Raw genomic sequence first — 15,877 nt, 5'->3', positions numbered from 1 at the left:
TAGGATCATAGAATGGTTTGGGTTGGAAAGGACTTTTTTTGTTTATCTAGTCCATCAAAAGACAAAAACTTTCTGAGATTTAATTCCCTAAAATTTTAATAGAATTTATTTGTAGCCTTAAAACAAACATTAATGAGTTAAAAAGCCATTTGTATGAATTTACAACTGTTGATGTTACAGTACATAATCCCTCTGAGAAAGGCTGTTTATAGTGAAGAACAGATACAATTACTATGGCTTTCTCTTTAATCAGCAATATCTTGTGGAATTCCTAAATCTCCAGTGAATGGTGGGATATTAACTACAGATTACTTGGTTGGCACCCGTGTTACTTACTTTTGCAACGATGGGTATAGACTATCATCCAAGGAACTTACTACAGCATCCTGCCAGCCAGATGGTACCTGGAGCAATCACAATAAAACACCTCGCTGTGTAGGTAGGTAACATGTAAAAAATCTCTAGTGAGTAAGAATGTGACTGTACATTTTGTTTATTTATCCAAAGTAGAAAACTTTATATTATTTAAACTTTCAGCTTCAGGAAACTTTAAGTTGTGTGTAATTGTTGATACTAAATTACTGCGAAGTATATATTTGAAGTATATATATCTGATATATATTCCGAAACATTCAGTGATAGCAGAAGAAATACACTACAGATTACAGAATACATTCAAGCTGAAAATTAATTTTCAGCTAAATCAAAGGTAATGGTAGCAAAGGTTTATGCAAAATTCAATATGCAATGAAATCTGCACAGTTCATATACTGTTAAAAATTAACAGTTCAGAATTCCAAAGTCTGTCTGGTATTATTTGAAATTATTGCTGATTATTTATATCCAGCCTATCATTATAACCCGACACTATCTAAACTCTGGGAAACATCACTGAAGAGAAAATGCCTGCTCAGTTCCAAAGAGAGGCAGATAACTTCAAATTTATAAATGGGGTATGATAACCCAGGTGACTGTAAGGCTGATACAGAAATGTCACAGTGCTAGATGCATATTAAAATTTGGATTATTTCACCCAATGAACTGGAAAGGAAAGAAAACATACCCAAGATAATTTTCAAGGATTTTCCTTTTTTTTTTTTTTTCTTGTAGGCATTCCTACTGTGCCTTGTAGGTATTCCCTTATGCCTTTTCCTTTGTTTAAAAAAAGTAATGTGAATTGAGAGGAAGAAAGCAATATCCAGTAAAGATTTTCTTCTGTGACATTTTCATTTGATCACAGGGAAAATATTATGCTTACTAACTTTCTTCAGTTAGATCAGGGTTGTAGAAGGATGTTTGTTTCCAAAGGAAGTACATTTTGAATTAGGGCATGAGATAAAGATGTGTTGCTGCTGAAAACCCGTTCTGGATATGAATATTATTTTACCTGTCACCATTGTGCAGCCTCTCCAAGTCTTTAAGGTCTCATATAATGTATCTGGGTAGAAAATCAGTCCTGTATTTACATTTAGCTAGCATTTTAGTAAAGATTCTGATATCTGACTATGAATCTACAGTGAATTACTTCAATGTATGGAGCTATATTATCTACACCAATTACGTCGCTTTGCCTACACCAGTCACTGATCTGTCTGGCCATTGATTGTTGTTAATTAAATGAGAGTGTTACCTACTTAAACACATGCAATTTCAAATACAGCCTTATTCTTCAAACATCATATCACTGGGTTTAAAATATATTTCTAAATTAATAGTTCTACATGTTTTTGAAATTTGTCTGTACTAAACCACAAATAACTGTGTTTTTGATATTTTGGAAGTTGTTACATGTCCAAGCATCAATTCTTTTACACTGGAACATGGAAGATGGAAAATAGTGAATGGTTCACATTATGAGTATAAAACAAAAGTAGTTTTCAGCTGTGACCCAGGGTATTATGGTTTGGGACCGGCATCTATTGAGTGTCTTGCTAACGGAACCTGGAGCTGGAGAAATGAGCGACCTTACTGCCAAAGTGAGTACATGCTTCATCTATATTTGCTGTGTAGATTGCAGATAAAAATATTTTATTCGGCTTAATTAACAATTAACTAATTTGAAATTGAGATCACTTAATCAGAAAAATTTGTCACTAACCCTAACCTTTAACCAAGGTAGTTAAATAGCAATTATTAATAATGTTCCAAACAGTGTTTGTTTTTAACTTTACAGAGACAATTTTATTGTTTTTTAATTATTATTTTCAAGTATTTTTGTGAGGAAATAGTAATCTTTGTATACAGACAGAATACTTCATATTGCAATATTTATTTAGCTGGTTGATAAATATTGCATATTATTGGATGTGCGTTTGTGATACTCAGATACACATTTCTGTTCTGTTCTGTTTTTACCATAAAGTTATTTCTTGTGGGGAACTTCCTACACCTCCAAATGGAAATAAGATTGGAACTCAAATCACATATGGATCTACAGCTATATTTACTTGTGACTCAGGATACATGTTAGTTGGCTCTGCTGTAAGGGAATGTCTGTCTTCTGGACTCTGGAGTGGAATTGAGACCAGATGTTTAGGTATGGGTACAACTGTCAAAACATGCCTATTTTCTTTATATCTATCAGATAAAAGTAAGCAAGGTTAGTTAACATGTCTCTTTCTCTAACGTGTCTCTTAGCCTTTCAAGCATTGAAGAGAGTTCTAAATTAAAAAAAAAAAAGTGTTGCTGTTTTTCTTATCAAAAGATTAACTGTGCTAACCTTTCCACAGTTTGAATCCCATTTGAATCCCTTTGCCTGTGTCATTGGACTGCTGCATATGGCTCCATAGACCTGTGCATACACAGCAAGACATATGGATTACAGATCTGTTGGCTTTAATACTTATCCTTAGTAAAATAACTGCATAGTGTACCTGAACTCAGTGGATATGTTATAGAATTAATCTGTATACTTGCAAAAGATGGGAAAAAAAAAAAAAAAAAAAAAGGATAAGCATGTGGAAACATGGACAAGAGCACTGCATCCTTATTTCTGACAGAAAATCACTTTCCCAATGTTATGTATAGATTTTGAAAACCCCTTAGTGGTACATATTTAGGCATCTTCATTTTTTTTTTTAAATGCTCAGATACCAGTCCATGAATTGTTCATGAATAAAGTGAACATGTGATCTCAGTGAAACAATTATAGGCCTTCTTTTTAATTCATTATCACCAACTGTACCTTGAACTTACAGTGTTAATTGTAAAGACATTGATTTTTACTCTATATACAACTAGTATTTCAGTTTCTGTAGAAATCAAAGTGATGACAGTATTCTGATTTTAGAAGGCAATATGAAAGACATATTGGCTCTTGTCATTTGTGTGGGCATGAACATATAAAAGAGTGTCTGTGAACATAGATTTTCTATTTAATTTAGTCTTTCTAATTCAACTGATATGTATGTTAAATGTTTGTGTTTATTGCTGTTCAAGTTTTCAGAAATTCAAAATTTCTCACTTGAGAAAAATAAATCTAAACAAAAAGCCAAACTATATTCTATTTATAAATAGCATCATAGCATCTTGGAAAATTTCATGTTTTACACATTCACCTAAATAACTTTATACCTTAACTTTAAAATCAATATATATAATCAAGTTCATATATGCTAGTATCCAGTAACAATAAGTATAGAAAATGCATTTTAATTTTTTTTTTTTTTTACTGGAAGGGAAAAAAAAAAAAGAATCTAAAAGATTCATTGAAATTATTGCATCAATTTAATGTGACTACAGTAAATCTTCAAAGGTATATCTTCAAAGCTTTGATGATGGCAAATTGAAGATAGGATGGATGAAAGTTTTGATTGCAGAAGTAGAATATAGCATACAGCATATATAGCATGCAAAAAAAAAAAAAAAAAGAAAGCATTTTGTAAAAATAAATGCTAGTGACAGATTGTTTATAAAAGGGAGACAGTAATGACTAAAATAATTGCTGTTGCAGCAACACTGCCTGTTGTGGTACGTTATTTTGCATGAATGAGACTTCTGGAAAGAAAACTTCAATTCTTGTTCCCTCAATAATTAATTCAAATTAAGAATGGGACATAAGTGATGAGTTCAGATAATGACAAGTCAGAAGACATATTTGTTTAAGAAGGCTGAAAAAGAAAATGTTGGAAGGTGCAGAGAATGAAAGATAAACAGCAAAGGAGCTATAGAATTCTTAGGCAGGCATCAAGCAAGAAGGAAAGAAAATTGGCCCGAGGGAACACTGTGAGGGAGGATGTAGGGGCAAGGAGATAAAATACAGCAGGAAGATCTACAGAACAGGTATTGTTATGATCTGAGAAATACATTTCTGTACAACTTGTGAATAAATTATGGTATTTGTTTTCAGCTACTGAAAAAAAAAGTAATAAAAAATAGATTTTTTTTCCTACTTCTATTTTTTTCTTTCTCCTCATAGCCATAAAGTTTTTTGTTTATTTTTTTTAGCATTTACCTCAGAGCTTTTCTACTTTTACTTGCTGAAAAAAGTAGTCATGCTTAGACTCACTAAATTAAAAAAATAAAATAAAAAATAAATATATATATATATATAAAAAAAAAAGGAGGCAACACTTGTTCACTTGTTCACTGTTGTTCACTTTTTAAACCTTTTTTCTCCCAGCAGTACTCTTGGTTTTCTCTCAGCAGTCCCTTACTTTCTACTTCCTTACCTTTTTGCATTTTTTTTTCAGTTTTCTGCTGTAGCTGTTCTTTTTGTTTTGTTTTGTTTTGTTTTGTTTTGTTTTTCCTGGCAGATTTAAATACCAGTTTGTGGTATTTACATTCAGTCCCCAGTGAAAATAATCTACCTTAGCTCCTGAACAGTTTTAGATCTGAATTGCATTTGGGAGAAATAATTTAGCTATCTCACTGCAAAAGACAGTTAGCCACACTGTATGATCGTTTCAAGTGAAGGCTAGTTATTACAACAATGAGTTTTGTGATTTTATTCAGTTTCATCGTAGAAAATTTCACAACTAAACCATTGCTCTTCCATAATGACTCCCATATATATTTCCCAAATGGGAACAGATTTAAAACAATGTACCTTTCTGGTTTTGCACAGGTTTTTTTTTCAGTAGTCAAATCATATGGTGTTACTCCTTTTTCATACCAGTGTGACAAAACTGACATCAGTTATACGGAAGATCATATATATAATACAAACAAGTAAGTGGGAAAAGGTTTGGGGGATTCAGCTGTGAGATGAAATGAAAGAATAGAATTGATCTTTGATGCCATTGCACAGTAAGTATATCTCATTCAGAAACAAAAACAGTTTCTCAGAAAACTGTACATGTGCAGAAAATTATACATGTGCAGTATTAGTTTTTTCCAGGGTACCAAAGATCCAACAGTAATCTGAGACCTTTGGAAACTTTCCACAATCACTAAAATCAATCAATCAATCAAACAAACAAACAAAAAACACTCTAAATCCCCAATTTTGTCTTTTTTATATGTATCTGTATAGATGCAAACTTGCAGACACCAACGAAAGCATCAAAAGATACTGGATGGCACTTCAAAAATCATTTCAAAATGTTAATGAGGTGAAACAAAAATTATTTGACGTAACTCCATTAAAATGAGTTTAAAATGGAAGTCTTGTAAAGCAATTAACAGGAGAGGGTGAAAATAAAGCAAACGAATAAAAATACTTATTTCACATGTTAGTATATATTAATATTAACAATTTAAATATTATTTAAATCTTAATAAATATTAATGAGCTTCTGACTTTATTACAACCATGAGAACTTATTCAGCTGCATAAATTTGTGCAAATTTCATCTATGTTCTCAAAGGTTCTCTCATCAGGAACTCTGCATACCATTACAGACACTTTCTGTGGCAAACATACTCAACAGCTTACCATACGCACCAACATGACAAGATGGTGATTTGAAATGAAACAAATATTTCAAATAGTCAAACAGATAGTTTCCTATTTGTTGGGGACTTCCTTATCCAGAAGTCACATTTCACCCATCAAATTTAATCAGTATGAAGGTTCAGACACTACCTGTATTGCAAATTCTGATTACTTTGGCATGATTCATACAGTGGAGTACTATGTGAGCTTTAAGTTCTTGAGGCAAGAAAATCTCAGATTTTTTTTTTTTCCTATAAGAAATTTCTAGCCCTCAAAAAAAGTGAGAAAACCCTACAAGTTTACATCAGAGTTTACATTATAAAGACTGCAAAGTTCAAAGGAAAGAACAATCCAAACTGTATTCCCTCTAAATGGATTTTCTTACTAGCAACTCCATTGTTTTGAGTGTTTTATTTATTTGTATACTTATTTATTTGTTTATGAGAACTAGATGACAAAAGGGAAACAGGAGTTTGGGTAGCTGGTAATATTTTTCAACTTAAACTAAACTGATAGTTGTAACACTGCTTGCTTTCCTTGTTTGTCTTATTTATTTTTGAGTTCTTTGTCCTGTGTCATTTTCTCTATGAGGTCTCTATTTTCACATGATTTGGTGAATCGTGGTGCCCATTTTCCAGAGTTCATTAAGAAAAATTGTAACAAAAGGCACATGGTTCATTCTTTCCCTGATTCCTTTAGGTTAAAAGCGTGTTTGTGATATTCATATAAAATATTTCTCATATTCGGGGAATAGAGGGTAGGCCAAGAAGGTTACATTTATAATGTATGCAGTTTTACATTTGTGATGGAGATTACATATATATTTATATTTTTGTATTTATGTGGACTTTTACATCTATGTATTTTTATATTTATTTCTTTAAATTTCTAATGCCCTAATGTTAATTTCAATTTAATCTTAGCCAAAATAAAACTAGTAGAAATAATTTAGAAATCTACAGGTTTTAATAAAAGGAATCACTTATTTTAGAAAGGAGGTTTGATAATATAAATGGAATTTAATATCTTTGCTTCACTGTCTTTTTCAAATTTATTAAATGTGTAAAGTGCAATACTGTAGTTTTCCCCAAGTTAATAAATATAAACCTTTGAGTGAAGTTATACAAAAATTTGAAGATTTTCTTGCTTTAATTAAAGAAAAAAATAAAATAATTTTTACTTTAAACTTCTCTGACATATTTACTGATCTTTTTCTTTGCTTGTTTTTATTATTTATTTTGAAAATTCTAGCTGGTCACTGTGGTAGTCCAGATCTTATAGTCAACGGTCAAGTAATTGGAGAAAATTATGGGTATAGAGACACAGTTGTATACCAGTGCAGTCCTGGTTTTCGGTTGATTGGTTCTTCTGTACGAATATGTCAACAGGATCACAACTGGTCTGGTCAGCTTCCATCCTGTGTGCGTAAGTAAGAGTGGCAATACATACTGATTTCTGCTACAGGAATGTCTATGTCAGAAAAGATGAGGAGTATCATTGAATTTAGTAAAAGAGAATGATTTGAAGTAGATCCTCAGAAGTACATGGCTATATAAAATATGTGATTCATCTATCAGATGAAGTTTAATGTTGTCTCTTAAAATTTCCACTAGATTACTGCATCTTTTGGCAAGTAAATACCTGTTCTTTAAAAGTAAATATGAACTTCAAAAAGTGATGGGATTTAGGCACTCAGATACTCTAATTTGAAAATGGCTTTATATGCCTTAGTGGCTTTTAGAAATATCTAATGTAAATTTACTTTGACTGTAGTATTTAGTGAAGGAGATCCTCTTGAATTACACTGTCAGCATTGATGATTAAAATTATTGCTTATTGCTTCATCAAGTTTATACTATTTTTTCTTCTTCTTAAAAATATACTCTTATTAGTTGTAGTGTTTTGTTTTGTTTTTTTTTACATGAATTTTCTACTTTGTTAATGAGATTCCTTTTATGTGACAAGTTTATCAACCTACCTGTCAACATGTTTGTCAACATCTGAACTTCTTCAGGGTGAGGGTGACAGAGCACTGGAACAGGCTGCCCAGGGAGATTGTGGAGTCTCCTCCTCTGGAGATATTCAAGACCCGTCTGGACACCTACCTGGGCAACCTGCTCTAGGGAACCTGCTTTGGCATGGGGATTGAACCCAATGATCTGTTGAGGTCCCTTCCAACCCCTACAATTCTGTGATTCTGTGATACCACACAAAAGACTGTTATATAATCAGAAAACATGGTATTTCATTTAGAATTTGAGAGTTCTTAAAGGATTCTCAAGTGAATTATAACGATTCAATAATTCAGTTTCGATGATATTAGTGTATTGAATACACTTTTATTTAATATATGTATTGAATACTTTTTTGTCCAACTGCAAATATTCGGTTTTTATGCCTTCATTCTTGTTGCAGAACACCTTCTTGTAATACAAGCTGTTAATTCACTACCCTTACTGCTCACTCTCCTTACTGTTTTACATAGAATGAGAAATACTTAACACTACTATAATAATTTTATTAATTTTGTTTCCACTTCTTTTTCTAGTAATCACAGAATCACAAAATCACAGAATCGTCTAGGTTGGAAGAGACCTCCAAGATCATCTAGCCCAACCTCTGTCCTAACACTAACAAGACCTCCACTAAACCATATCACTAAGGGCTACATCTAAACGTCTCTTAAAGACCTCCAGGGATGGCGACTCAACCACTTCCCTGCGCAGTCCATTCCAATGCCTAACAACCCTTTCAGTAAAGAAGTTCTTCCTAATATCCAACCTAAACCTCCCCTGGCACAACTTTAGCCCATTCCCCCTTGTCCTGTCACCAGGCACGTGGGAGAATAGACCAACCCCCACCTCTCTACAGCCTCCTTTAAGGTACCTGTAGAGAGCGATGAGGTCTCCCCTGAGCCTCCTCTTCTCCAGGCTAAACAACCCCAGCTCCCTCAGCCGCTCCTCATAAGACTTGTTCTCCAGACCCCTCACCAGCTTTGTTGCCCTTCTCTGGACTCTCTCAAGTACCTCCATGTCCTTCTTGTAGTGAGGGGCCCAAAACTGAACACAGTACTCGAGGTGCGGCCTCACCAGAGCCGAGTACAGGGGGACAATCACCTCCCTAGACCTGCTGGCCACACTGCTTCTTATACAGGCCAGGATGCTGTTGGCCTTCTTGGCCACCTGAGCACACTGCTGGCTCATATTCAGCTGCCTATCAACCAGTATTCCCAGGTCCTTCTCTGCCAGGCAGCTTTCCAACCACTCATGTTCCAGCCCGTAGCTCTCTACTTAACCTCCGCAAGTCTTAACTGAATTTTTGAGATTAAATGTTTAAAATTAATGGTTCTGACCTTTTTACTTTTGAATTCAAAATTCCGTTTTGCTTGTACAATGGAGACATTGATATCATTGTGTATTGTTACTGCTTATGCATGTGTAGTATACTTCAAAACTTTAAGCAAATTTCATACTCCTGTTTTCACAACAGTATTTTTTATTGTTTTAGGTACAATGAAAAATATTTCTGTGTGGCTGAATACCACAATACTGACAGCTTTATAAATGTTCGTAGTTTAGTGCACTATTATAATAAAATGCAATGCCTTATGTTAAAAGTTTCTGATACCAGTAATACAAAGATAATCATAGAATCATATTAATAGAACATACCAATTTAATTTTCATTCTATATTCATAGAATATTCTGTGACTCGTCTGTATGCTGTAATAGTTTTTAAAGACCATTTTCACTTTTTTGTTATTGCTAAAATTTATTTAATTTATATTCTATGAATAGGTTTATTTTAGTATTATCATGTCTGATCTAAAAGGAGAAAAAGAGAAAGTATGTTTGTCAGACCTAATTAATGATTTAGAAAAAATATAGAAGTATAGAGAAAAACTCTTAAAAGATAAAAAAGGCATTTTATTCAGCAATATTTTATTTATTTTATTTTTTTCATTTTAAAATAGTGATGATTATATTCTTTATCAATTATTAGATTTTGTTAAAATATAGAAAAATATGTATACATTTAAAAATTATTTTTATGCAAATTAATTTGTCATTGATTTTTCTTACATCTGATCTTGTGGGCAGAGAAAAAGGAAGCTCTTCTGTAGTCAGTTTATGTAAAAATACAAGAAAATATTCACTCACTATGTCCAAAACGTTTCATATATCCAGTCATAAGTTTATAACTTCACTAAGTACTTCAGCCTGAAAGATAAAAGAATGACTAGTTAAGGCATATTTACAAGAAATAATTTCTGCGGAATTATATATTTCCTTTCAGTTCCAGTCTACATGTAATGAAAATCAAGTGCTTCCTTTTCTGCTGAATATTCAGAAGAATTGTCTTCATTTGCTCTGATTACTATATGGCAAATTTTATTTAGTTTACGTAAATATTTTATTAAATTGTATGAAATAACTTCTTTTTTTATATATATAATCCTTAATAAAAGCAATTCCAAAAAAAAAAAAAAGGAAAAAATATAAAAATATTTTTGTCATACAAGTATGATTAGAAAAGAAACACTTGAATACTTACTAAAATATGTCAATTCTTATTCAGTTCAGAGATGTAAACCTTTCATGGAAAGCACTCACTGTCTTATAAAATCTTTAAAATGCTCTTATGTGATGATTATAATGATAATTATAAATCATGAAAAGTTATAACAGCATGCTCTGTCTGCTTTTTCTTTCTTTGTTTTGTGTTATGCTAGCTGTTAGCTGTGGTCACCCTGGTAGTCCGATTTATGGAAGAACAAGTGGAAATGGTTTTAACTTCAATGACATTGTGACGTTCTCGTGTAATACTGGGTACGTTATGCAAGGACCAACCAAAGCACAGTGTCAGGCTAATAGGCAGTGGAGCCACCCACCTCCAATATGCAAAGGTATGAAGCATGCATTTGCAGATTTCAAACTTGGAAAATTAAGATGGGAAAATAAATTGAAGGTAAAGGGGCACTGTCAAGACAAAATATGTATTAAAAATCATGAGTCTTACTAACAGGCATTTAGTTATTAATATTACATTTATAACTATGTTCATTAATCATGTTTTATTTTTCAGTTAGGTCTGTTCGACATTCAAAAAATTGCCGTGATAACTCTTGCGGAGAAATTTTCTTATATGTCTGTAGTTTTTATTGATTTTGTAAAGTAATTATACAAGTTTCTTAAGTAAAATTACATATAGAAGGTTTTTTGTTTGGTTGGCTTTTTAATTCAGAAATAACACTGCATTTTTAGCAAACATAGTTCAAAAATGGCATAGGAAAATGTATTTTTTCCCTTATTTCGTTTCTATTGATCTGACTGCTTATCGTTGTTTTCCATTTGTGTACTTTCTCAATACTTCTGTCATATTTGGACCAGAAAGCCAACTGTATCTTAGCCTGCATCAAAAGAAGTGTGACCAGCAGGTTGAGGGAGGTGATTGTCCCCCTCTGCTCTGCCGTCATGAGACACAACCTGGAGTAGTGCCCCCAGAACGAGATATGGACCTGTCTTTCCAGGTCCAGAGGAAGGCCAAGGAGATGATCAAAGGGCTGGAGTACCTATGCATACAGGCTGAGAGAGTTAGGGTTGTTTTGTCTGGAAAAGAGAAGTCTCCATGGGAATCTTATTGCAGCCTTTCAATATATAAAAGAAAGATAGAGAAAATTTTTACAAGGGCTTGTAGAGGCAGGGCAAGGGGTAACAGTTTTAAACTGAAAGAGAATAGATTTAGATTGTACATAGGGAAGACATTTTTATGATGAAGGCGATGAAACACTGGAACAGGTTGCTCAGAGAAGTTGCAGATGCCCCATCCCTGGAATTGTTCAACGTGGAATTGAATGGGGCTTTGAACCACTTGTCCTTGACCAAAGCAGGGTGTTTGGACTAGATGATCTTTAAGGTCCCTTCCATATTTAACCATTCTGTGATTCTATAATTTCAAGTTATGTATTTATAGTAATTTATCCTATATTGTACTTCCAGTTATGTTCTCCACTTTCTTTTGATCACTTTACCTTAAGTGATAACAGCAAATAGTTTACAGAAGTTTAAGTTCCAAAGACCTATTTGTTGTTGAGAAGTTACTATTTAAAAAAAAAAAAAAAAGGTACCTAATAAATATCATTTTCAGTCTAACTGCTATAAATCACCTTGGTGTTCTGAAACTGCAGAGTAACATGCAAAACTGTCTGATATGGTACTGACTTACAGGGATCAGAGACTCAGGAAATAAGCTGATTAGGCTATTTTTTGATATTTTACGCCGCATCAAATCCATTCGTTTTAAAACAGAATTTAAAAATAAAAAGAACCCACTTTTTGTAGAACATTATTACTGGTGTCTGTAATGTGTAGTGTCTCACCAGAAACCTGTAAGCTGACAAAATAAAAATAAAAAATAAAAAATAGTCTTCTATTATTTTTAAATGTATGAAACCTAAAGTAATTAAGGACTCAAAAATCCTTCTATAGTCTTAATCATCAAAATGTTAGTACAGGAAGAAAATAAATTTGCATTGTTGTAAGGGTTGGACCAAAGGCACGTTTAGTCCCATTTAGCCCAACGAATTTCCAGCTGTTGGCAATAGTTTTTGTCAAGAAAAAGTAACACGTTGAAAACATTGAAAGTTCCTTATTTGATGGATAGGAAGCCATGTACCAACTATTTTAGTAAACTGCATTTGTATAAGTCTCAAGTTTATGCTTTTTCTCTTTTTTAGTGGTGAATTGTTCTGATCCTGGAATTCCTGCAAATTCCATAAGAGAGAGTAAAATAGAACATGGAAATTTCACATATGGCACAGTGGTATTTTATGACTGTAATCCTGGATATTATTTATTTGGCTCTTCAGTTTTAATTTGTCAGCCAAATGGCCAATGGGACAAACCTCTTCCTGAATGCATTAGTAAGTAGATAACACGTTTTTATTTGTTTCTTTTATTCTACTGATTTTTAATTTGCTTTTATTAAGTATGTGAACTGGAATAGGTATTATTTTACAAAACATTTACATCAGTCTTATGACAGCAATTAGCAAATTAGCAAAAATATGCATTTTCATGTATGATAATGATGGAAGGTCTCAAGGGCATCTGAAGTAGCAGAGTTATATTATTATTGTATGCAGCAAATAATGTGGAAACCTTGAGAAATGCAATAACCGAACTACAAAAACATTTGAATGCTTCAGCATAATGATCAGTAGCAGGGACAGAAGATAAAAACGTATCTATTGAATTTACCAATATATCTCCTCCATTGGTCACAAAACTATAATCACACTGAAACTTAAAAACTACAGTGTCCAACTGTTGGGTTATGTTACTATAATATCCTCTGGATTTCTCTTTGGACAACGGCAAGATCTGACTATCTGTGAAGACAGTAAGCAAGTATGACTCTGTAGAGCACCAAAAGTATCCTCTGGATCATATCCTCAGCTTACCACACTATCAGATGTACCTGAACAGCAGTCATATGCAATTTAATACTAGGAAGGCAAAAGCATCAACACAAGTATGCTGCGTTTGTTCAGTCTTGTTATGAATAACTTTCTAACTGGAACGTTAGAAACAGATGTAGTTATAACCACAGACATTTTATAGATGTTTAATTTACGGGAATCATGGACAGGCATTTACAGTGTTGCAGGTATACATTCTCAATTTTGCTTTTTTTAGTTTTAATTAATTGAGATTTCTCCAGTTTTGCTATTCACACTAAAAAAAAAATATATATATGTGATTTTTAATTCTTCTTACTGCTAAAACTTTTAGTTATGGAATTTTTCATTTAACAGGATAAGTAGCTTGATAAGTAGCAATTCACAGTTAAACCTATAACAGAGTCAACAGAGTCTAACTGTTAATAACATTAATTTTTAAGATACCACTACTGTTTCAGAAAGACAAATGTTACCTAGTAGTGACATAGGTCCAAAGGGAAATAAATCCTAGAGGTAAAGGTGCAAAGATTTTTTTTTCTTTCTACTTTTGTGGTTTTCTCCCCTAGTCTTCATTCAGAATTGTCAGAAGTAATTTAATAATGCACATTTTACTCTTTTTTACGTTGACTTTTGTCAGTGAAAGTTCTATGTGGAATTTTAAAATGACATACTCAGCTTTATTTGCGTTATTTGTATAGAGGGGTTAATGTATAGTAACCCAGGCAAGTTATTTTATAATCATAAGCTTACTGAAATTTATTCTGATGCAGCTACTGTATATTTTTATAAGACCCCATCAGCTTCAGGTGTATTTTGCAAATTGGTTCCATTTCTGGACTTATGTAAGTCAGTAATTGAATAGCCAGAACTTTTTTTTTTCCACTGTAAGAGCAATGGAAAAGAAGTTGAAAACTGGCTGTATGTTTTTCTTTGACCTATGTTGGATTATTATTTTGACCTAGCTGGATTTCAATCTCTCTTTAACTAGTCTCAAAGAATCTACTTTATTTTGAAGTACGGGTAGAGTAGACTTCTAGCTAGCATAAATACAGTAAGAAATAGAATTCAGTGGAGACCTGGACCAAAATGCTCTTTCAATTCTTCCTTTTAATTAACGTTTTTAAGGGGCTTATGCTATTTAGCATATTTATGCACATGTTGCTAGAAAAAATACTTTAAATGTGAAGTGTACTCTGAATGAAAGATACATATCGACAATATATCTTACAGAATTTCTGTGACCATATTCATTTCCTGGACTGTAGCATATTCTCATTTTAGTTCCAAGAGACATACTATGTCTGAGTTTACATATTTCATGACATTTAAGCAAGGTAGTAGAATTAGGTGTGTGTAAGCTAACTTTGGATATGGTGTTGTACAATCTGTAAGTGGAAATAACAAAAATGGCAAGGTTACTAAAAAATAACCGCAGTATGAAAATAACTTACAATTATTGATAAAAATTTATGCAAAGAAAAACTAATAGGGAGTTTATCCATGATCATGTCTAAGATTGTGATCTTATCCCGTACAATCTCTGTGCAATTAACATCAATAGATAGTATGTAGGAACAGTTTAAAACAATAAATTGTTAAAAATATGTAGAAGAATATCCACACAATATAATATTTTAAGTAAACCAAACTCCTGTGAATTGGTACATTAGAACATTATCTTGTTTCTAAGCCTAATAGATGTCATGACCAATGATTTGAGACCAATGGATGAGAGATTCATATTTGCATATTCTCTGCGTTAGCAGTGACTTTGGCAGATATTGTCTTCCTGTATTTGTTTGAGGGGTAAATGCATAATTTTGTGTGTATGTGTGTTCATGCCATAAGGCTCAACTTATTCACTGAGTGCCTTTGGACATCAATATCTATATCTACCCTCCTGACATCTACAAACATTTGTTTCACAGCTTTTGATCCTTAATATACTTTTCGTTTCTTATCACATAATGTGGTCACCTCCCCCAAACCCTAAAAAGGTCTACTTCTTCACAAAATTTCTGTATGGAGTTATGAAAATGATAACCACAAACTGTTTGATCAGTGATAATAACCTTTTTTTATCTCCAATAATTATGCATTGTAGTGATTGACTGTGGCCATCCTGGCATTCCTCCTAACGCGGTCCTGTCTGGAGATAAATATACATTTGGATCTACTGTTCATTATACTTGCACAGGTAGACGTTCTCTGTTAGGGCAGTCATCTCGTACGTGTCAGTTAAATGGACACTGGAGTGGATCTCTTCCTCATTGCTCAGGTAATGCTTTTAAATTAATGTGTGCCCTGAAGTTATTTTGAATTTCTTTTGATTTTATCAGAAGGCCATTTTTTAATCTGGAAAATCATATATAAAATTGAAATACTACCTCAATAGAAGTAAAAAGAAGTAAAACCCCCCAAAAGTGAAAACTCTGTTAACAAGAAAATCATATCTTTAAGATGATGTTTTTGGGTTTTTGTATTATTTTGTTTTAATTTCCAAAGTAACTATTTACCTGATAGACACTTCTGGTATATT

General features: G+C 32.8%; 1 protein-coding gene across 6 annotated transcripts in view; it reads left to right on the top strand.

Moving 5' to 3' along the window:
• CSMD3 (CUB and Sushi multiple domains 3) overlaps positions 1 to 15,877 on the top strand; it is a 703,323-nt gene that overhangs the window by 625,031 nt on the left and 62,415 nt on the right. For all 6 annotated transcript variants that reach the window (XM_080578052.1, XM_080578051.1, XM_080578050.1 and 3 more), the window contains 7 exons: positions 254 to 439; positions 1,782 to 1,976; positions 2,363 to 2,536; positions 7,127 to 7,300; positions 10,609 to 10,782; positions 12,613 to 12,798; positions 15,443 to 15,616. In XM_080578052.1, the coding sequence (XP_080434178.1) occupies positions 254 to 439; positions 1,782 to 1,976; positions 2,363 to 2,536; positions 7,127 to 7,300; positions 10,609 to 10,782; positions 12,613 to 12,798; positions 15,443 to 15,616 (1,263 nt within the window). The remainder of the gene's footprint in view (positions 1 to 253; positions 440 to 1,781; positions 1,977 to 2,362; positions 2,537 to 7,126; positions 7,301 to 10,608; positions 10,783 to 12,612; positions 12,799 to 15,442; positions 15,617 to 15,877) is intronic.

Source organism: Anser brachyrhynchus, assembly GCF_964034855.1.
Source record: "Anser brachyrhynchus genome assembly, chromosome: 2".
NCBI lineage: Eukaryota > Metazoa > Chordata > Aves > Anseriformes > Anatidae > Anser > Anser brachyrhynchus.
The sequence above is the reverse complement of the archived record's forward strand: the minus strand, read 5'-3'. Positions and strand labels throughout refer to the sequence as shown.